At 45.0% G+C, this 21,898-nt stretch overlaps 1 protein-coding gene across 1 annotated transcript; it reads right to left on the reverse strand.

Moving 5' to 3' along the window:
- Window positions 1–3,503: 3,503 nt before the first annotated feature.
- LOC311171745 (uncharacterized protein) lies at window positions 3,504–21,666 on the reverse strand (the record flags this gene model as incomplete). The annotated part of the gene is made up of 7 exons (XM_084234807.1): window positions 3,504–4,390; window positions 7,740–7,857; window positions 8,222–8,394; window positions 10,105–10,287; window positions 13,331–16,480; window positions 17,629–17,809; window positions 21,437–21,666. 7 exons carry the CDS (start codon window positions 21,664–21,666, stop codon window positions 4,202–4,204), a joined length of 4,224 nt encoding a protein of 1,407 aa, XP_084090933.1. The 3' UTR covers window positions 3,504–4,201.
- Window positions 21,667–21,898: the final 232 nt, after the last annotated feature.

Consider the following 21,898-nt stretch of genomic DNA (forward strand, 5'->3'; position numbering starts at 1 on the left):
GGCAGAAGGACCGAAGTACACTGCTGAGGGGAGCAGCGGGCGGCAGGAGAGGTCTGCGCGCCATGTGGGACCCTCCTCTGGTGGCCGGAGAGCAGCTGGGGATCGAACCGGCGCCACAGAGGCCGCGGGCAGCTTCGCAACCCAGCGCTCAACTGCTGTGCCACCAGGGAGGCCCAAATCCTACTAAGCTTTTAAGCCAGTTTGAACATTTAATTCTCTTGCTAATCCCTGGGTGCAAGTTGAGGAGGAAGGCCATCAGATTATAGACCACATGCAATCCTTTCCACATCTGAGTTGTGTGAGCTAAGTATTCTAGCTCATCACGCATTCACTGAAAAGCAGCCTACTTCCTGTCAAGCATCTGGAGTTTTGTTTCCCCAGAGCTCAGGATAGCAAACTGGGCAAGAAAGGTGTTCATGCTGAGGTCTTGTCTACTAGTTCCACAGAACACTGCCTCAGAATCCACCAGATGTCCCAAAGAGTGTGCAATTCTTACACAGAGTCCAGGCTCCACCGAGAAATCCCGTCAGCTATTCCAGAAGGTGGCGTTGGCAGTTTTGTCACTGCCATTCACTGTCAGGAAGCAGACACTGAAAATTTGGCAATGCATCGCTCAAGAGGTTTTCAATATACACAGATGGGAAGAGGGTGATGTGGGTGAGGCCACACAAGCATAGTTAGGAAGAAGAAAATTAAGGTGCATTCCAGAGGAAAAATAAATATACAGGCTACACTGTGATTTTATTTGATGACTTCATAAGTTTAACAACTGGAATACACACGTTGACCTAGGAAGCAATGAGATGGCTTCATTTTCATTTTCCCTTCATTTTGCTAACTGTTCTAAGACTGGTTTGGAAATTTTTAATTATTAGCATTATATCAAGATCCCACCTATGGCGTTTGTCTCCTCAATCAAATAAGCCACTTAATTAGAAGGATGAAATTTCTTGTTTCAAATTCAAAATGATAAATGTGTATTTTGGAGGCCATTTATTGTTTAAGTGTATGTGTGCACGTGTGTGTGTGTGCACGTGTGTGTACACATGTGCATGCATGTGCATGTGTAAATGTTGTACTGACATATAGGATGAGCCAGGGTTTAATTTGATTTGCTCAGGATGGAATTGGTTCTAGTTGCTTATTGGTTCCATGTAATCCGGTAAAAGAGACTGAGTTCTGAGAAGAGCCCTTTGGACCTGACAAATAGGAAAAAATGGAAAACTAAGCCAGATATTTTTAAAACCTGGATAATAAGGAAAGAAAACAGCAATGATAGATCATTACTTGTAAGAACTTAGCTGGGAACAGAAGGAGGTCCGGGGGCATCCTACTTGAAAAAGTGGACTCAGACATTGGCCAGGGGAAGGCAGCTCAAACAGAGCGAGTCCTTCTACTGCTGGCCCAGACAAAGACTAGCTTTCTATAGGCACCCTCCTCCCATAGGACCACAATATACACATGGGCAAAACGGACAGAACAATGGTCTTCAGACATTGGGCATCAGACAGCACAGGACAGTGACCCTTAAGAAAGAGGAAACAACAAAGATGAGGCCCGAAACTAAACCAGCTGATTTCCTGGAGACTTTCCAAGTTGCCGAGCAAGGAGGGAGAACCCAGGCAGAACCCAGCAGTCTCCGAGGGCTGAGAAGACAAAGTTCGGAGTCCAGGGAGCATAAGGTAGAGTTTGCAAGGCTGAGTGTGAGAAGGTGGGGGGGTGCAGAGAGAGCAATGTCTGGAGGGCCGCAAAGAGTCTCATGTGGGGGCTGCCCAGCACGTATGTAGGACAAAACTGCCGGGAAGAATTATGAATTCACAAGCGCTGTATTTCAGCTTGTGCTTCCACCATCCAGCGTGGACAAACCTTGTTAAGTAATGAGACACTGGGTAGAGAACTCATAAAAGTATTGTCTCAGTAGTGAGACAAATTAAATTCTAGAAGAAATTCTTCTCAGATTCTACCCACGCCCCTAGAAAATGTTTTCAAAACAAGATTTGAAAAGATCAAACTATTTCTAGATAAGTCAACTATATCCCAGAACGGAGTGCAAGAATACAAACTTTCCAGCACATATCAACTTAAACTTCACAATGGCTGGCATCCAATCCAGGATTAACAGGCATGCAAAGAAGCAAGAACATTTTGCAGAGAAGGAACCCAGAGGAGCCTGGCAGTGAGGAAAGACCAGGGAAACGAAGGCAGTTAAAGTTTGCAGGACGGAGCACTGGAGAGGAGAGAGCTGCACAGAAAGAGAACTCTGGGGATCTTCCAGAGTTTCGAGAGAGTAGGACTGAAAACATGACTGTGAGGAAATTACCAGAAGCTGGGGAAAGAACCATCTGGAAGAAGCAGAGGTACTAGTGCCTGGTGCTAACAAAGAGCCAAGAATAGCACCTATTCCCACCAGACAGAAGGGAAAACCTCACGATTCACAAAGTAGTAGGTTGAGTATGCAAAAGCCTCTTGTCTCAGAGGTGGGGACTATTTCAGCTTAGGCTAAACTCTATTCTAGCCCCTGTAAGCCAATCTTAAAAGCAAGACAGAAAATATTAAACTATTTCCAAGTCATGTAGTTACTGCTTAGGATAAATTCCATATTTATAGGCACACAGAAATAGGCACCCAACAAGGTAGAATCAAATGTCTGGTATACAGTAAAAAATTACCAGGCTTGCAGGGAAGCGGGAGTGATGGCCCATGACGAGGAGACAAATGAATTGATTGAAACCTACCCAGATCTGACATTAATGTAAGAATTCAATATAAAGAACTCTCCAAATTCAATGACAAAAAAATAACAGAAAAAAAGACTAGACAATGAGATTGCAAAAACACTCCAGCAAAGGAAGATATATGGATGGCAAATAAATACTTGAGTAGCTGCCAATGTTCGTCTTTCAGGTGATGCTAGTTAAAGCCTCAGTGAGATATCACAATGGTTATTACAACAAAGACTGGCCATGCTAAGTGCTGAGGATATGGGGGAACTAGAACCCTCATATTTCATTGGAGAATATTAAATGGAAAGAAACTACACAAACAATTTGGCAGTTCCTCTCAAAGCAAAACATTCACTTACACTCCCACCCAGCCATTTCACTCCAGGATAGCTTCCTGAAGAAATGGAAGCATTTGTCCGTACAAGGACTTACACACGATGGTCATAGTAGATTTGTTACCATCCAAATATGTAAGCAATTCAAACGTCTATCAATAGGTGAGTAAAAAACTGTCCTATATTCATGTGATGAAATACTACTAGGCAATGAAAAAGACCGTGTCACTGATATACATAGCAATATGGATGAATCTCAAAGTTATGCTGAATGAGAGAAATGAATGGAAGTATCCTTCCCAGGAGGAAGTCAGTCTCCCTAGTTGCTCAGGGAAGCTCCCTAATTGGGATGTTGTCAGGGTAGCTCTGCATAAGGCCCAGCCCTGGTCACCTCTCACCCATCCAACCACCAAACACCCTGTCCTTACAAACTGATTCTGCCTTGGAGGCACTTCCCACTCTGGGCTGCCAGTGTGTCAGGGCAAGGCGCGGATCGGCGGAGAGTCTGACTTGATGACTATTTTTCAACTCTTTTTTTTTTATTTTTTTTTAAGATTGATTTATTTATTTATACAAGAACCGGAGTACAGGCCAGACGCACAGGAGGGTGAGAGGATTCACTAGAGACAGAGCAGGGAGCAGAACAGGCAGACTGACGAAAGACACTGCTGAGGGGAGTAGCCGGTGAGACAGGAGAGGGCTGCCGCACCCTGTGGGACTCCTGCCGGCCGGCTGGGATCCAACCCGTGCTGCAGAGGCTGCGGACAGGACAGCTTCATAGCGCTGTGCTAAGGAGACTGTGCCACCAGGGACAGCCCTATTTTTCTTTTCTTTTCTTTTCTTTTCTTTTCTTTTCTTTTCTTTTCTTTTCTTTTGTTTTCTTTTCTTTTCTTTTGTTTTCTTTTCTTTTCTTTTCTTTTCTTTTCTCTTTTCTTTTCTTTGCTTTGCTTTGCTTTGCTTTGCTTTGCTTTGCTTTGCTTTGCTTTGCTTTGCTTTCCTTTGCTTTGCTTTTCGTTGTTGTTTGTTTTTAATTTATTTATTTTTTATTTAAACATTTATCATATTTAAATTTTTTTTAGACAATATTTGCTTCGCCCGACCCCATCAAATTGAGTCCCCATAGAATTTCCTATTTTTCAACTCTTACAAAGCTTCTTGCGCCAGGGCTGCAAGAGTCGGGGGTTCTTTCTTGCTTGTTTTTCTCAGGCCCAGCTCATCACAGTTCAGGTTTGAGGTTTCTTGAAGTCTGTGCCTTAGCAGTTTTCTTCTCCATTGCTTGCAGAAAGCAGCAACTTCTAATTCCTCTGGCTCTGGGGAAGGTGGTCTCAATCCCTGGAGGAGAAAAAGATAATTAGGTACTGTGTACACTGTATACACAGTGCCAGTGGATTGGAGCGCGTTCTTAGGGGATTTCTTTGAGTGAGTTTGGGCTGGTTTTCTGATGTTCTAGCTCTAATTTACTAGAGATCAAGGAACTGTGTTTTGAGAAGTCCCCTGAATTGGAAGCCACTCATTTTGAAAGGAGAAGCAAAACAGAGTAAAGCATCTTAAGTTTGTCAAGATAGAATGTTTTGAGAATGAGGCCAATTAAAAAAAATTCTCTCTCTACACCAAATTCTACCACGTTTTGGATCTTGCTTTATTCATTTTTCTTGATGCAAACTATCCATGGGCCTTTGACCGTGGCCGAAGCCAGGACACAGGTATACACTGCTAGCACTCAGACTCCCTTACAGACTCTGGAGACTGAAATGTGGGGCCCAGCCCGTCCTCAGTGTAGATGCAGGATCAGTGGAAGGCAGTGGACTGTGGCCGCACTACTGGGGAGGGACAGAAGCTGCCCCACAGGGCCAGTCTGGAGCTTTCAGAGGCTTTAGAACTTGGAGCTAAAATAGACACCCTTCAAATGTTTTTCACTCAGGTGTGTATTCCATGTACTCTTTGAGCTTAACCAGTGAAAAATTTCTTTAAACTTGAAATGAAAATGATCATTCTACTTCTACAGCACCTCCATGCATTAGTCCTATATTCTATGTCTGTGGTTTCATGGGGTTTAGATTTTAACAAAAGAGGGAGACAAATAAATAAATGCCAAGAAAAGAAACAGACAAATATATAATTGCAAATTGTGCTAGTAAGGAATAATACAAAGTCCTAAAATAGAGAAAACTGGGTACAATTTACTTTAGAGAGAGTAGGGGTGTTCCATCCCTTCTGAGAAGTAGAATTTCAGTTTGGGGGGCCTAAAGGATCAGAAGGAGGCAGACATTGGAAACTGAGTGGCAGTGAGGGGGAGGGGTGAGTCTCACAGGGGCAGAGCAGCTCATGTAAAGGTCTCAGGCTTAGGGCATTCTTTTGGGCACTCAGATACAGTCATGGTCCTTAACTCCAGGGGCACATCTGGAGATGCTCCAATATCCTCGTTAGAGCGTCACAGAATACACTCCCACAAACCCAGATGGGGTAGCCTCCTGCACACCTAGGCTGTACACAGGGACCTCCCTCTGGCAGAGGCGCAGTCACTGACCAAAGCATCATCATGAGGCACATGACTTAATCTCCTATATTCAGCCTCCACTCAGGGCACAGGAAGCTGGGAAGAGTCTTGCTTCATCCCTAACAAGAAAAAGTCAGATGGTCCACAGAGACAAAACTTTTCTTGAACCCATCAGAGAGCTGAGTTGAAGGATAATAAGTTTGAAATCTAATAAAAGACAGACACTTGAAGGAGAGACAGGGACATAGCACGAACTTCCTTAGGACAGTCCCTATACTCTGAGAGGAAGTTCTTTTCTTAACGTTGTGATTTTTTTTTAAGATTTATTTTATTTATGCCCACAAGAACTGGGGTGTAAGCCAGAGGTGTGGGGGGTGAGAGGATTCACCAGAGACAGAGGGGAAGCAGACAGGCAGATCTACTGAAACACACTGCTGAGGGGAGCAGCAGGAGAGGCAGGAGAGGTCTGCTGTGCCATGTGGGTCATCTCCCTGGCCGGGGGATCAAACTTGCTGCAGTGGCTGGGGATGGCTTGATAGCACTGTGTCTTTAACCCCTGTGCCACCAGGGAGGCCCCTGATAGGAAGATTTTAACTAAAATTCTTAGCAAATTGTAATGGCCATGTAAGACTAGTGTGAGTGCACAGACCTGTAGGAGCCACAGCAGAAGAAAAATCCACACCTATGCAAGGGTTTTAGCACCTCACCTGATGCTCAGAAGAAAGATTTGGACAGGATAAAAGACCCGGAGTGCCCCCCTGCAGAGCAGGCTTGAGCAAGGGGAGGGGAGCACTCACAACTGTCACAAAGGCTCAAATCTCTACCTAGATCTTCTCCTTTATGGGACAAAAGCCTGAAGTCATTGAGGAAGGAAGAGCAAACCCACCCCTCCCCAGGGCATAGGTCAGGACCACTGCAAGTGGAGAGAGAAGAGAATGAAGCCCTCTACCCTTCCCTGCAGGAGGAAGCAGAAAAGTGCCTTGAATTCTTAGACGTCTCCTATTACTGGGGAGGAGCAGGATCACTAGAAAGCCCCACGCCTGGGACCAGAGACACCAAGTCAGCCTACAACCGAGGCTGAGTGAGAACAAGCAAGCAAGCATCAAGCTTGCAAGCATCAAGCTGTAACAGGGTGGTCCCCAGGAAATAGGGAGGTTCCAGATTTCCTGCCCCACCCAAGGGAGGGTAGAACTGAGCAAAGAAAGAGAAGCTGCAGAGAGACTGAGGAAGGAAGCAGGATGCAGAGCCAGAAGGAGACCTGGAGGAGGCACATGGAGCTGAGAGACACGTGGAAACTACACTTGCCTTTTGGTCGTGGTGGGTGACACATGTGGGTGAGAGCTCTGTGGGGAGGTGACAATGGTGGTTTTTGTCTTGATTTTGATTTTTCTCTTTTCCTTTCAGACTTGTCTGGTTGTTTCCTTTTCTGTGGGTCCCCACTGGAAGATGCTTTAGACTTGCAGCAGGCTTTGGGGCCTTGCTCTGGGCCAATCCTGCTTGGGTGGACTTTTACCCATGAGGGGACAGATAACTTTGAGTGCTTGATTTAGAAACTATATTCTTTGTCTTTTCTGTATTGTTCACAAATTGTATTAAAGTTACTTCTCATTAAAGTCTCATATGTTTTGTGTTGACGTGGCGGATGGCAGAACCCATTTAGAGCAGGCAGGTTTGCAGGGTCTGGACCCCCTCTCCCTGCCCAGTATAAAGCCATGAGTAACAGTGAGTTTGGGAGAGGTAGGAACTTTGAGAGAGACTGTGAGAGGTAGGCTCATAAGGAAAACGCGGAGCTGAGAGTAGAAAAGGAACATTGCTGAAAACCTCTGTTAACCCGAACCCTCACTAAACACAAAGGTACCACCAGGAAATATGAAGTTAGTGGTGTGCCTGAGGCAGCCGAGGTAAAAGAAATTGTGAGCTGGTGACATGAGTTGCCCTAAGTCCTGCTTGAACAGGTGGGCTGCATCACGGACTGGCAAGCTCTGCCCAAACATTTTGCCACCAGACTGACCACGAGGTGCCATGCTAGATACCTGACTAATGATTCTCTCACAATTTCCCAGAGGAAGAAAGCTAGGCAGATTTTCTTTGTGAATTTTCCAACTTACCACATAACTGTGACACCAAGTCCTGGTGGTGTGCCATGTGCTCTACACCAGCACTCATCCTGGGGTCGGCACTTACCCGGAGACTGGCAGCTTCTGCGGCCCTCACAGTCTTGGAGACGGCCCCGAGGAGCTGCTGTGCATTTTCCACCAGGAGCTCTTCAGAGGACTTGCTTCTTGCCAGGGAGGCTTTTACGCTTGGGAGTTAACAGGAAGAAAGCAAGTCAGTGGTGCTACGCCACGTAAGAGGTGCAATCCCAAGTAACTTGGGTACTAGTTTTCCACCTTAAATCTTCTTTTTTCCCTATATATATTGCCAGGTATAGTATATTTGTGATAAAATGAGAAATGACAATGACTTGAGCGTGATTTTTATCCTTTGTAACAATTATCTAAATTTTCCACATTTGTGTAATATTTCACAAATAAATGTAGACTCTTGAAGAGTAAAACATTAAATGTAATATACAAAAAAAATAGTTATACATCTCCCCAGCTCAAGTCCTCCCTTTGGCCTTGAGAAAGCAGGGTGCATCAATTCCCACCAAAGTCATTTCCTACCTGGAGATGATTCGGAGTTGGTTGCTCATTGTTTGAATCTGTTCTACCACGCACAAAAGCTCCTGGGAACATCTCTGATCTATGCAATTCTTGGCAATGATGTGGATAAGTTTAGAGAAGTTTTGTCCAGAAGCTGCAATTCTCCTAGCAGAGGCAATGAACTGATCTTTCGTCTATACCAAAAGAAATGAAAGCATTGGGAGCAGGTAAATGATGCCCTCACAGATTTTCCCTAAGAAATCAGTGACACATTGTAAAATATCTAAAACTTGCTGGGCACAACTTTCTTCAGCCCTGGAATGAATATATTTTAGCTTAGTCTTAAATCGATAATCACCCAAATCTTCTCCAAAGCCTTCAAGATCATAAACTTCTATATTAGTTAGAAGCTCACTCCCCTGAAAACCAGCAGAATGATGTGGTGGGGCTTTAGCTGACACAACTGCTCAGTGAGGGACGCTGAAGGAAAGGCAGGCCAGCCTCCTGGTCATGAGCTAGCCCTCTCTCCACAGGAGCTGTGGCCTACACTGGCCTCAGAGTTAGTTGGCAGCAGCACTGAGCAGCCCTAAGACCTCTGAGAAGCAGCAGGTGTGGGGAAACTCCAAGTCAAAAGGTAGTAGTGACTAGAACAAAGTGTGAAGGACTACTAATGATGTTGGGAAACTGTTCCAGTGAAAAATTGATGGTTGAAGTAGGCAGGGGAGGAAGGATGGGACAATGAAAAGTCTGAGTCGTGGGTGTAGTGAGGGCTGCTGGCTTTGGTTTTACAGTCACTTAGTAAACAGGCACTGTGGCCCCCATCCTTCTCTTCCAACCCCTTCTCCCATACCTAGAATAAGAAAGTGGCCTTATGTGGCCCAGCCATGGGTTCTGGAGTCATTAGTACTAGCAGATCTACACTAGAAATTTTCTAAATAGCTCTTGGTACCATTATATTTCTTCCCTTTGATCCACACACTCAGTAAATGGACTTTATTACTATTTTTCAATGTTGGTGTGTTGATGTTAAACAATGCTAAATTTAGTCAAGAACAGGGCTAATGACTGGTACATGAAAAGATCCTCAATATCACCAATCATCAGGGAAACACAAATCAAAAACACAATGAGAAATCACCTCATTCTACCATAGTGACTATTATCAAAAAGACAAGAAACAAGTGTTGGCAAGAATTTGGAGAAAAAGGGACCCTTTTCCATTCGTGGGAATGTAAATGCAGTCACTATGGAAAAAAATATGGAGGTTCCTCAAAAAATTGAAAATAGAACCACTGTATGATCTAGCATTTTAATTCTGGGTATTTTTTCGAAGAAAACAAAAATACTGATTCACAAAGATGGTTGTACCTCCTTGCCATCGCAACATTATTTATAGTAGCAAAAGTATGGGGGAAAAAAACCTGTGTCCATCAATGGAGAGAAATTTCTCAGAACATACCTCTGGCTTTAGCTGACAACAACAGTATTACATGAAATATTACTCAGACACATGGTGGAAGTTGGCCCCCCAAAATCAGTGGAAAGCAACCTTCTTCCTTCCAGGCTGTGCTGAGGGAAATTTTAAAGATGAAAATAGTTCCTTCAGTTCATCCCTCTAGACTATAAATGAGTCCTTGCTTTACTAAATTTCAGCTTCTGGTAAACTATCTTCTCTGGTGGAATAAGACAAAACTTTAATAACTGAGTCCAAAGGGAAGGGGAAGAGAGAAGTAAGATGAACTTTATGATTTTTTCAGATAGAAGAAGAAGACAGCATTGAAAAGTGCTAAGTGTGGAAGGCCCTCAGTATGACCCTTCCTTCCTGGGAGCTGCGCCAGGAAGGCCCCAGGAAGGCACATGGTACCCAGTCCTCTCGCATCTAAAGCCCATTGAAGGTCAAATACCAGGATGTGTCCTCTCCTCCTCAAACTCTGAGCCATCAGGAACACCTCCTTGGCCATCTCCTGGGTAATTTGGGCGATTCTGTTCCCACTGTCCTCACTGTCATCCTCTGGGCGAGGCTGGTCCCGCTTGGCATGCAGCCAGGCTGCAGAGCCAAGGGAGCTGGGAGGGATGCAGTGCTGCGGCTGAAAGAAGACAGGGTGCAAATAGTGAGTCTCCTGATGCTCCAACCTTTCCTCTCCAGGGCCGTGGTCATGGGATTTTTCTCATTTTTAAAAGGAGAGTGGGAATCGGGAGCATTTCCTGCTTCCCCACACGCCAGCAGCTCTTGGCAATCTTCTCCAAGACAGAAGTGAGAACAGGAACCGCTGAGTCCCTATCACTGTGCTCCATCTTACAGAATTTGCTTAAGCTGAAAGCTGGCATACTCAGAACCTGGTAGAGGTAAAACATCAGTTTCTTTCCATCTGTAAATTTCCAGATATTCCCTGAGAGAAGGGAGAATCTATAGTGTTTTAAGACATTCAGGAATGCTTGAGTGTGCCCACACTTTTCGACACTGATGCACTTTCTCATCAATTATTCCACATGCAAGGACTTTGCCTTTATTCATTAATTATGAATAATTAATTTGGTTGTTATTGAGAACAAAAATAAGCAGATAAATAAAACAGCTTTGGGCACTGAAAATGTGAGAGACCGGAAACCAGCTCACCAAACCTTACCTGTGAAGAAGCCCTGCCTGTCACTGACTGCTCAGAGGACTCCACTTCTCAGAACATCGCCCCCTCCGTGCCATGTTTCAGCAGCCGGAGAGCAAAACAATGACGGAGTGTGGAGGCAGCAGTGCGGGACCAAGCATAGCTTGACACAGCCGTCAACAGAGATTCTCCAGGATAAAAAGGTGTATTTCCTGCATTGTCACCTCTCCTCAGACATAACTTAAATTTGGCCACAAGCTTTATGCGACGTGTGTGGGAAGAGCATATGGGAAGAGTCCTGATCACTCAGGTTTGACTCAGACGTGCCCAGATGTTGAAAGCAGCAACTAGCAGGTTAGTGGCTGGAATGGCGCAGGGCTAAAACCACAGGCTACTTTCCTCTCCAATTTTAAAGTATTCATTTCCTTGCCAGGAGCAAATCTTAATACTCATAGTCACTGGAGAAGCTCTGGCTCAACTTTACCTCAGAGGTTTTACTGCCTGGAAAGTCCTTCACATCCTTATGGACAAATACAAATTCCAGGCTTCCTTTGAAGCTCGACTGAAGGCTGTTCCATCCCACCTACAACCCTTTTGCCTCAAATTTGAATTTCTGCTGCGCTTTAGTTTGTCTTGAACATCCTAGCAAGCATTCAGTATCACTCACTCAGTCTGTGAAGCGCCATACACTGTGGTTGGCGTAGAGGAGCTAAAGACAAGATGGAGTCCCTGAACCTTAAAAACCAAGTGGTTAGCTTTTCTGTACTAGTGCATATTGAGAAGCCATCTGGATTTCCTATCATTTTGTGTTGGCTTCTTCAACTAAATATCCCATCTTCTGAAAAAACCATGCATCAGTCTTGTTTTAAACAGTTGGGAATGGGGCCTCCCTGGTGGTGCAAGGGGTTAAGACACGACCTGTGAAGCTATCAGCAGCCGCTGCGGCACGAGTTCGATCCCCAGCCAGGGAGGAGACCCACATGGCACAGCAGACCTCTCCTGACTTGCCCACTGCCCCCCTCAGCAGTGTGTTTCAGTCAGTCTGCCTGTTCTCTTCCCTGTTCTCTCTCTCTCTGGTGAATCCTCTCACCCTCCAGACCTCTGGCTTGTACCCCAGCTCTTGTATGTATAAATAAATAAATTTAAAAAAATAAATGAACAGTTGGGAATGAGGGAGGCCTCCCTGGGGGCACAAGAGTTTGAGATGCAACCTATGAAGCTAGCCACAGCCACTGCAGCACGGCCAGCCAGGGAGCTACCCACATGGCGCAGCAGACCTCTCCTGGCTCACCTGCTTCTCCCCTCAGCAATGTATTTCAGTGAGTCTGCCTGTTCTGTTCCCCACTCTCTCTGGTGAATCCTCTCACCCTCCCACGCATCTGGCCTATACCCTGGTTCTTGTATAAATAAATAAATCTTAAAAAAAAAAAAAAGAAAAGAAAAACATACAGCCTGGGAGCTGTGGAGAAGGTGATCCTGGAAGACAGTGTCTGAGCTGAGACCTTTAAGCTGCAAGGAAAATGACGTTTGCCTGCTCTCCTCCCAACCACTTTGGAAACAAGGCCCTTTCTCATGCTGATGACATTTTAAAGTGAAAAGTGAAGTAAAGAACAATAGGGTAGAGAAACATGCGGTCTAGTCAGCTTTATCTTGGGAGAAGGCTTATAAAGGAAGGGTTGGGAGGGCCTGTGCAGGTGAGCCTAAGGTCAGCAAGGGAACAGACCAGGCTGTGCATAAAACCCTGGGCTGAGCCTGTCTGCTGGGGACTTCTCAGGCACTGCAAACAACTGCATCTCCCACTGACTGGGGGCACAGCTGGGTACAGCTGGTGTTAGAAAACCCAGTACTTGGTATCCAGCATGCCTAACTGTCCTGTCTAATGCCCTAGAAAAAAATGACCATGTGTGAGAGGTTTTCAACAGCCCCAGCATCCTTCTATTAAACACTTCTTTTTGCCCAAGCAGATACAAATTGGGTTCCTGCCACCTGCAAACAGAAGAACCATGCCTGGGGCAGGGAGATACTTGGCAGAAGTCAAAGTGGTTTGAAGGAGTCTGATATACAGGAGTGCTTCAGTCACAGCAAAGTGGACCACTTCTGGTTGGGGCAATTGGGGAAAACTTCATAGTCACTTCTTGTGCCACCCTCTACCAGGGAACTTACCAATTTGTTCCCATTCTCTAAACTAGAATCTTCAATTCCAAAGGAGCTAAGGAGTAAGTTCTCTGAGGTCTCACAGATAGTAAATGGTAGAGGTGGGCACAGTCTATGCAGCCTGATTTTCCAGCTTAGATTCTGCAAGCCATATATGAATAACACACAGAGGGTGGGGGATGCTGTTTGTTCTGGAACTTGGCAGGGGGCTTTTATTATTAGCACGTTGGGAGAGGGAGAAAGATGCTGACAACCCTACTGTGTTCAAGTCAGCTGCCTTTGTCTTGGTGATGACTGGATCAGCAGAGTAGGTCCCCACTGAGCACCCTGGGGTGCTTGTTGGGGTCACACCCCAAGAATCCATACTACTCACCTCTCCAGCTCCTAATACACATGCCCCATGGTGGAGCTGGGACTGGGAAGGGCTTTGTTCTAAAGACTCTGCCACCATCTCATCACTGGGTTTCAAGCACTGTATCAGGAGTCTCCATGCTTCGGTGTGACCACCTTTCCAGGTCAGGGCTACAGCATAGTGGGCCTTGGCTGCCCATTCCCACTGAAGCCAGTCCAGAATGTGCGTTCTCCACTCCTCTGGATGTTGCTGAAGCACCGGGAGCCTCTGGGCCACCTCCTGCGTGAGGATGAGGATGCTCTCCAGAGCCACAAGAAGGTCTTCCTGAGTGGCCCCAGACACCTGACCTCCTGCCACAATACCCTGCACAGCTTGAATGCCAGACACCATTCTTTCCAGAGAATTTTCCTGCCTGGTCTGTGGATCTTTGCAGACAGAAAGCTTTGGGTGGAGGGTATTTTGGAGGGCATGTTCATAGTCTATATTGATGCTGCTGATGTAGCCAGTCAGGGCCTTGGCTCGAAGGGTGAGTTCCAAGCTGAGAAGTTCAAAGCGGGTAGACAGGCTGGGAGATGGTGTGGGGGAAGAGGCCAGGATCTGTGCCACATCCAGCAGAGCCTCTGTGAGTACATGAACTTCCCTGCACAGAAAGGAGATCTCACCATTTACCTGCTTATCCCCACACAGTAAGCTAGACAGCCTGGCAGCCTCTTGTAGCCTCTGAGAAACATCCACTGCCTGAGCCAACCCTTCCTGCATCCCCTGTTGGCCCTTCACAGCCTGTCGCAGGGGCAGTAGGAATAGGCCTTGTCTCCTACTGAGCCTCCCCATGCACTGGAGCAGATCTTGAACAGCCACTGACCATAGAAGGCATCTGTCCTCAATGCTCTCATCCCACAACTTAGGGACTTGGAGGCCATCAAAGACCCAAATCTTGTCCAACAGTTGTTTAGCATGGATCTCTGCCTCCTTCAATAGGCTTTGCATTTGTAAAAGTCCTTCTGGGTCTCCAGTAGAGTCAAAGTCATCCTTGCCCAAATCTGTGGGCCCACTTTTGGTTGCTAGTTGAACCACCGAGGCTAAATTCTGCTGAAGCTCCATGAAAAATTTCATGTTCCCTGGAAGATCATTGTCTGGACTTGGCCAAAATAGCTGTTGACACAGAGGGTACCAGTCACCAGCAATAGCTACCAAAGACTGCCTGGTTTCCCTGCTTGTCCCAGGCAACTGGAGAGCCACTTCCAGAATCCTATCAGTTTGAGCTGTTGTGCAATGTACTATCTCTGGTCCTGCATCAATAATAGAGGGCGCCGGCATTGGGATTTCTTGGAGTTTAGTCATCCTCTCTGACTCTAGGCGAACTTTCGCAGCCAAGGCCTCTTGCGCTGTATCTATAGTTGCATCTTTCTCCTGCAGGTCAGGGCAAGCTGTGGTCACTGCCTGCTGGCAGTAGCTCTCTAAAGCAAACATGAATTTGCTCCTGCAAGGAACTGGAGAATCTCTCCTCTGTGGATGAGTGTCAGAAATCAAGGGGCAGAAGAGATAGTCCCTTGGTGGATATGAAGTTCCTGGGTCACGTTCCCCCAATCCGGTGCCCCTCTGCTGTTTTAATTCATGAGTTGTGGAATCCTGCAAGCTGGAGAGAATAATATAAGGCTGTCCCTTAGCAATATCAAACCTTTGGACTAGTTCCCTAAGGGGACTGAGGATATCTGGGTGGTTAGTCCCATCCAGTCCCTTTTGGATGCTCTGAGCTGAATAGACCAGTTGTTTTGCCACAGTTAAAAATGCAACCTTGTCCTGAGAGTTGTGACCACCTGAACAGTGCTCAGCAACTGCACCCAGGACAAGGGACGATTGCTCCAACTGCTGGATCAAGACTCTTAGGCCATTTCGGAAAATGGGGTCACGATGTTGGCCCACATACCTGTTCATTACCTGTACTATGTGTGCAGCTCGGCCCTGCAGATATGCCACGTGTGTGGAAAACTCTCTGCCATCTGCACTTCTCAAAGTCTGTGTAAAATACTCCAAGTGCTTAGTCATTTCCTGAATGGACACACTCAGGAACTCAGGAATATTGAGAACATCATCAAAACATGCTAATAGGCTTTCAGAGACCCTGGCCCAGGCCTGAAGCAGGGCCTGCAGGGTGGCAGGACTCCAGTCTACACTAATCCCCTGGGGACTTTGTGAGAAAAGCTTTTGCACTCTGACCACAAGTCCCCAAAGGCTGGCCATGGTGAGCTCCAGGTCTTTGCCAGTTTGTTGCTGGGGGCAGCAAACCAAGACCATGTGAGCCACTCGCAGCATCTGCTTGGCCTGTTCATGGAAAGCAACAAGCAAAGGCTGGAGGCTCTTTGACAAGGCCTCGCCATTGCATGAGGAGCTGACTGAGGGAGTCACCAAGGCAACCTGGACAAGCCTTTGTAGAGGACTTTGAGTGTCTGTGAACGTGTCTAGGATCTGGCGCAAGAGCCCACTGCTCACTCCCTGGGAGAGAGCCTCGGTCGCAGCCCTCAGCGCTGTGCGCTCCTCCCCTGAATCCAGACTCCAGAGCGGCCCCGTGACCGGATCCAGGGGCCTGAGGCCAGCGTTCCGCAGCTCCAGCACCTGGTGGCAGCCGGCCACCAGTCGCAGCCTCTCTGGCGGAGCGGACCAGGCGGCCAAGCGCATGCAGTGCCAGACTATGGCCGCCAGCAGTGCGTCCAGCGGGCCCCGCAGCAGACCTAGAGGCCCTGGCGTCGCCAGCAGGTCACCGAGCTGTCGCAGGCAACGCGCGAGCGCTCCGTTCCGTGCACCCGCCGCAGGGGCCGAGGCGCCGGGCTCCAGCTGCGCCAGGACCTCGCCCAGGGTCTTCCTTGTTTGAGAGAAAATGTGGCGCCGGGAGGCAGCCAGCTGCGGGTCGCGCGGGCTCCGGAGGTGGCCGCGGACCACCGCGAGCAGCGCGGGGATACAGCCCCGAAGGAGGCGGCGAGCGCGGCCCAGGCGCTCCCCCGGCCGGCGCGCAGTGAGGCCTCCCAGGCTCAGCAGCGCGGCAGCCAGGTCTGCGAAGAGGCGGTGCAAGGATGCCGGGTCGCCAGCCTCGTCTAGTGAGTCCAAGCAGGTCAGGCACCAACCCACAGTTCTCACGGTCTTCCTCACCATCACTGCGTCTTCCAGGAGCAGGACCTGTTTGAACAGTAGAAAGAGAAAGGTTTAAAGATACTTGCAGGTTCTGGAGCAATAGCGATTGCAACAGCAGCTGGTTCCCTTCCCCAGTTTTTCAAATAAAACTCCCCCCAAACCAAACCTCCCCAAACTAAAGCGTATAGAATCCCCCGGTCCTACCCCACAATAGATACTTAGCAGTGACTTTAAAGAAGACAGTTGGTTTCATTGAGATTGTCAGGCCTCTTAAATTTGAGATACATTTGGGGGGGGTAATTTCAGGTTAGAGGAGCACCGAACTATCCATGTGGTAACCCCCACATAAGGAAAGTGTTTAGTAAGGACCTAGGAAGGCTGCGGATGGTGGGGACTGGAGAAATAGCCAGCCCAGGGAATGCCCCTGAGAAATCTACCCTGGCCTGACTGCTGCTCAGGATGTCTCTTATCCATCACCTTCAGCCAAGCTGATGCCTGCCCTTCTCACCTCCTCCTCCCATCAGCAGGTGCCCAGGACCCTCTGGCTCTGCCTCTCTTATCTCTCCATTTCCAATCTTACTCTAATAAGGATATACTTTGCTAAAGTTTTAGTGATAAACTTTAATAATATTTGCTAATATTTAAGGCAAATGGATTCTAACAGCAAACAATGATCTAACCTAAAAGGTTGATGAAATGTCAATTTCAAATAGGGAATAATTGAAGGATGGGGGATGGGGGATCCTTCAGAGCCCCCTGAGATCCTTCTAGTGGTAGCCAGTAACAACAGAGCTATTATTTTCAAGTCAAGTCTGCCAAATAGACTGCATTGCTGAGGTTTCAGTAGCTTCTCTGAATAGCTCCTTGGCTACCCTCAGGATAGAAGATGAAACCCTCAGTGATATCTTTTTTTATTAAGAGTTAGTGGTCAAGTGAGGGAGATGAGGAGGATGCATATGGGTTTAGGATCATAGACCCTAACACAGTATGTTCTAGGGCCCCCATGGCAGCTTCTATGTTTCATGTTTATTAAATTGAGTATAATGAAGTTGTGCCAATGACCTTGGCAGAAGCTTGGGCAGGTTTCTCTGGGCCAGGCGTCTACTGTGGGAATGATGTTTCCCACCCATTCTTTCCAGCAATGAGCTCTCTGTTCTGATGAGCCAGCACACTAGCTCTGACATCAGCCTCACCTTTGCAGTGGCCATCAGGATCTGCTGAGCTGTGGTCACTAGCTCCTCCTGGTGGCTCTGACATTCAGGCTGAAGATGGAGCTTTTGAGCTACCAGTGTCATGTTCTTCCCAGACAAAATCAGAGATTCAGCAGCAGGTTCCATTTCTTCCTGGAGCCACTCCTCAGATTCTCCTGCCAGCCTGGACAGACATGTTTTCATCCAGCATTTACCAATAGTTCAGTGAAATGTAATGTCAATGAAATGTAATGTTACAAAAAAGAAACATACTCATAAGGAAATGATATTGAATTACAGAGCACTAAGAAACCATTAAAATGGTGATGTAAGTCTATAGTTACCATAGAAACCTCTGAAGACATAGTGTTGGGTAAAATAAAACCAAAATACAAAATAACCTGTATGGTAAGATCTCACTTGCTTTCAATTATATGCATATCTATATCGAGAGCTATGTATTTAGAAGGACAGTTGTCAAACTACAATTGTATGTTGGTCTTTTAAAATATGCTTTGTGGGCCTCCCTGGTGGCCCGAGGGGTTAAGCACAGCACTATGAAGCTATCTGCAGCCACTGCAGTAGGAGTTTGATCCCCAGCCAGAGAGGTGACGTACATGGCTCAGTAGACCTCTCCTGACTCGCCTGCTGCTCCCCTCAGCAGTGTATTTCAATCTGTCTGCCTGTTCTGTTCCCCACTCTGTCTCTGGTGAATCCTCTCACGCTCCACACCTCTGGCATGTACCTCAGTTTTTGTATGCATAAATAAATAAATCTGTAAAAAAAAAATACGCTTTGTTACTTTTTAAATTGCTCTCATTTTTCTCTGCAATGAACATGTTTCATGTTCACGGGTCTGGAAGCTAAATGTTGCTTATCCCTAGATTGAGCTATAGAGTCAACATAATCCCATTTAAAATCTCAACAGGATTTTGGGTAGAAATTGACACACTTGGTGTAGGTGGGGATAAAAAGGAATTGGCCTGACACACATTCTAAAATTCACATGTTGAATGCCAAGGACCTAGGTAATCACCTTAGGGGGAAAAAAAGAACAAAGTGGAGATTTTATATAAATACAAGGTGCATATGTATGTGGACATGTCTATGTTTATACATTATATATAAAGCTACCAATTTCAAGATAGCGTTGGTATTGGTATCAAGATAGACATGTAGAATAAACAGTTTAGAAAAAAGACCCTTGCATATTGATTTTCAACAAAGGTACAAAGATAATTCAGCCGAAAAAAGTATTTTCAAAAGTTGGAATAATAAGGAATGCATGGAATGTTGGAATAATAAGATATGCATGTATAGGAAAATAAAATAATCTGTACCTCACATCATATTTAAAAAATTACTCAGAATGGATCATAGTCCTAAATGTGAAACCTGAATCTACAAAAATTTCTAGAAGGAAACAAAGGAGAAAATCTTTGTGATCTTCTATTGACAAAGATTTCTTAGCTACACACCACAAACACATTCTGAAAACAAAAAAATGGTAAACTAGGCTTCACCAAAATTAAGACTATCTGGCTTATGAAAAACACTATTAAATGAATAAGAAGAAAGCCACAGGTTGAACAAAAATATTTGCAAAGCATCTATCTGACAAAAGACAGTGTAAAATATATAAAGAAGTTTTCAAGACTAAGATAAAAGAAACCAGACATTTCAATAAATGTGTAAAACAATTTGAATATACACTTCATCAAAGAAGATGTATGGATGGCAAATAAACACATGAAAAGATGGTGAATGTCATTATTCCCTAGGGAAATTCAAATTAAAATAAGAATAAAATGCTTACTAAGACAGCGACAATTTAAAGAACTTATTATTTCAAGCGCTGGTAAGAATATACAATAACTGAACTATGGTGCATGCTGTATACAACATGATACATTTACTTTGGAAGTTGGCACTTCCTTAAAAGGATAAACACTCATCACCTGTAATACCCAGATATTCTACACCAAGACATTTGTCCCAGGGGAATTAGGGCAAGTGTCCATATAAAGACTTATACACAAATATCTATAGCAGCTTTGTTTTTTTTTTTTTTATTTTTTTTTTAATAGAGGCATGTTTTATTTATTTATTTATTCATTTGTTTGTTTTGTTTATACATGCACTGGGTACGGTCAGAAGCGCGGGAGGGTGAAAGAACCCACCAGAGCCAGAGCGGGGAGCAGAGCAGGCAGAAGGACCGAAGTACACTGCTGAGGGGAGCAGCGGGCGGCAGGAGAGGTCTGCGCGCCATGTGGGACCCTCCTCCGGTGGCCAGGGAGCAGCCGGGGATCGAACCGGTGCTGTAGAGGCTGCTGGCAGCTTCGCAACCCAGCGCTCAACCGCTGCGCCACCGGGGAGGCCCAGCAGCTTTGTTTATAATAGATCCAAACTGGGAATAATTGAAATACCCATCAAGAAGTGAGTGGATAACAAAAAAATGAGAGGGAAAAATAATAGAATTACAATGTTCTAAGGTCCCGGTATTGCTTACATAGTAATAAAAGTACTAATTTATATTAGAGACTAAAAGATCAGGGATTCATGCTGTAATGAATTAATTCATGCACAGTGTACAGCATTAAAATAATAATGAAAATACACAATTGCCAAAGTAATAGAAGAGAAATGAAATACTAAATACACCTGATTCAAAAGAAGGCAAAATGTTCATAGTGGTTATCTCTGGATTATAGGCTTGTGGGTAATTCTTTGTTTCCTCATCTCATTTATATTTTTAGAATGTTTATTATATGATACATTTTTAAGCTAAAGGGAGCATATACTTGTGTTGGCCTCTTCTTGCACAGTCTTCCCTGAAGCCCTGTCCTGCTGGCTACTCTGGTTTGCTGATGTGGCAAGTTTCTTTTCAACTCCTGAGAGCTTGCCCAAAAGAGAAAAAACACTGCAATTTGCCAAATGAACACTTAGCACATCCTGTGCCGAATGCCTCCATTTGGACTTTCCTGAGATCTGCCAGAAAGTTAGTGGAGCCAAGCCCAAGTCAGAATATGCATTATTTGAGACATTGCCCCGTTTGATGGGCTAGGCCATTTCCCATGGTCATGCGCACAGATAATTCTCTTTATAAATAATTTACTTGCCCAGAACAGACTATACAGCAAAGGCATTTATACTGAAACAGACTAAATGGATGTTTAACTTCTCTTAAAATTTAGTGTGAATATAAAATACACTGTATTAGAAAACTTAAGGTGTGCAAGAGTATTACATAATTATAAAATCACTCTGTTCTTAAACTCCAAAAAATTATTATAAATATTTTGGCCAAAAAATTTCTATGAATTTTATTCTTTTTACACAATTAGGGTCACACCATGTAAAGTCACCCATATCTTTTGTATGTGTATATGGGAAAATAAAACACATAACATAACATAAAATTTACCATTTTAATCATTCTAAGAGTATATTTATAGTGGCATTACTATTATATTCATATTGTTTTATGCTTCCATACATCTCCAGAACTATTTTCATTTTCTCAAACATAAATTCTGCACCAATTACAGTTTCCCATATCCCCTCCCTAAACCCCCCACCTCTGGAAAACATTGTCCTACTTTCTGTCTCTATGAATTTGACTACTATGGGTACCTCATATAGGTAGAATAACACAGTATTTATTTATTTCACTTAGCATTAAGTCCTCAAGTTTCATCATGTTGTAGCACCTAACTTCTTTCCCAAAACATTTAAAGAGATTATAATACACCTCTGTTTATAATCTTCTACAAACTCAACAGTGTAAAGGGCTTGAGGTCTTAGAAAATACCTTTTAGCCACTTGTACAAACTCTTCAATAGCTTGAGCCAATTCCCCTGCTACCTTCTCCAAAGAGGTAAACACTTCACTCTCCAAGTCTCTCCTCTCCATTGAGATGATCAAATGGCAGAGCTGAAGAGTCATTGGTGAGATGACTGTCTCAATAGCCTTGTTCTGTATCATTGAGCCAATGTCATCCAAGAGGAAAGTGTCCATTTCTTCTAGTCTGCGAATAGACATGGTTATAGCTTGGGATGTGAACACTTAATAGTCATCTAATTTCACTTCTATTTTGGGAAAGAAATATACAAAATATTAAAGGGATAGATGGGGTAAGTTTTACAAATATAGAATAGATTGTGACTTAGTAACAACATATTAAATGTGGAATATAGACAATGGGATAACTTTAGAGGAAGTCAAATAGAATAGAAAATGGGCTTACACTATATAAAACAGTTGAAGAAATGAT

This window comes from Talpa europaea, assembly GCF_964194135.1.
Source record: "Talpa europaea genome assembly, chromosome: 6".
Classification (NCBI taxonomy): domain Eukaryota; kingdom Metazoa; phylum Chordata; class Mammalia; order Eulipotyphla; family Talpidae; genus Talpa; species Talpa europaea.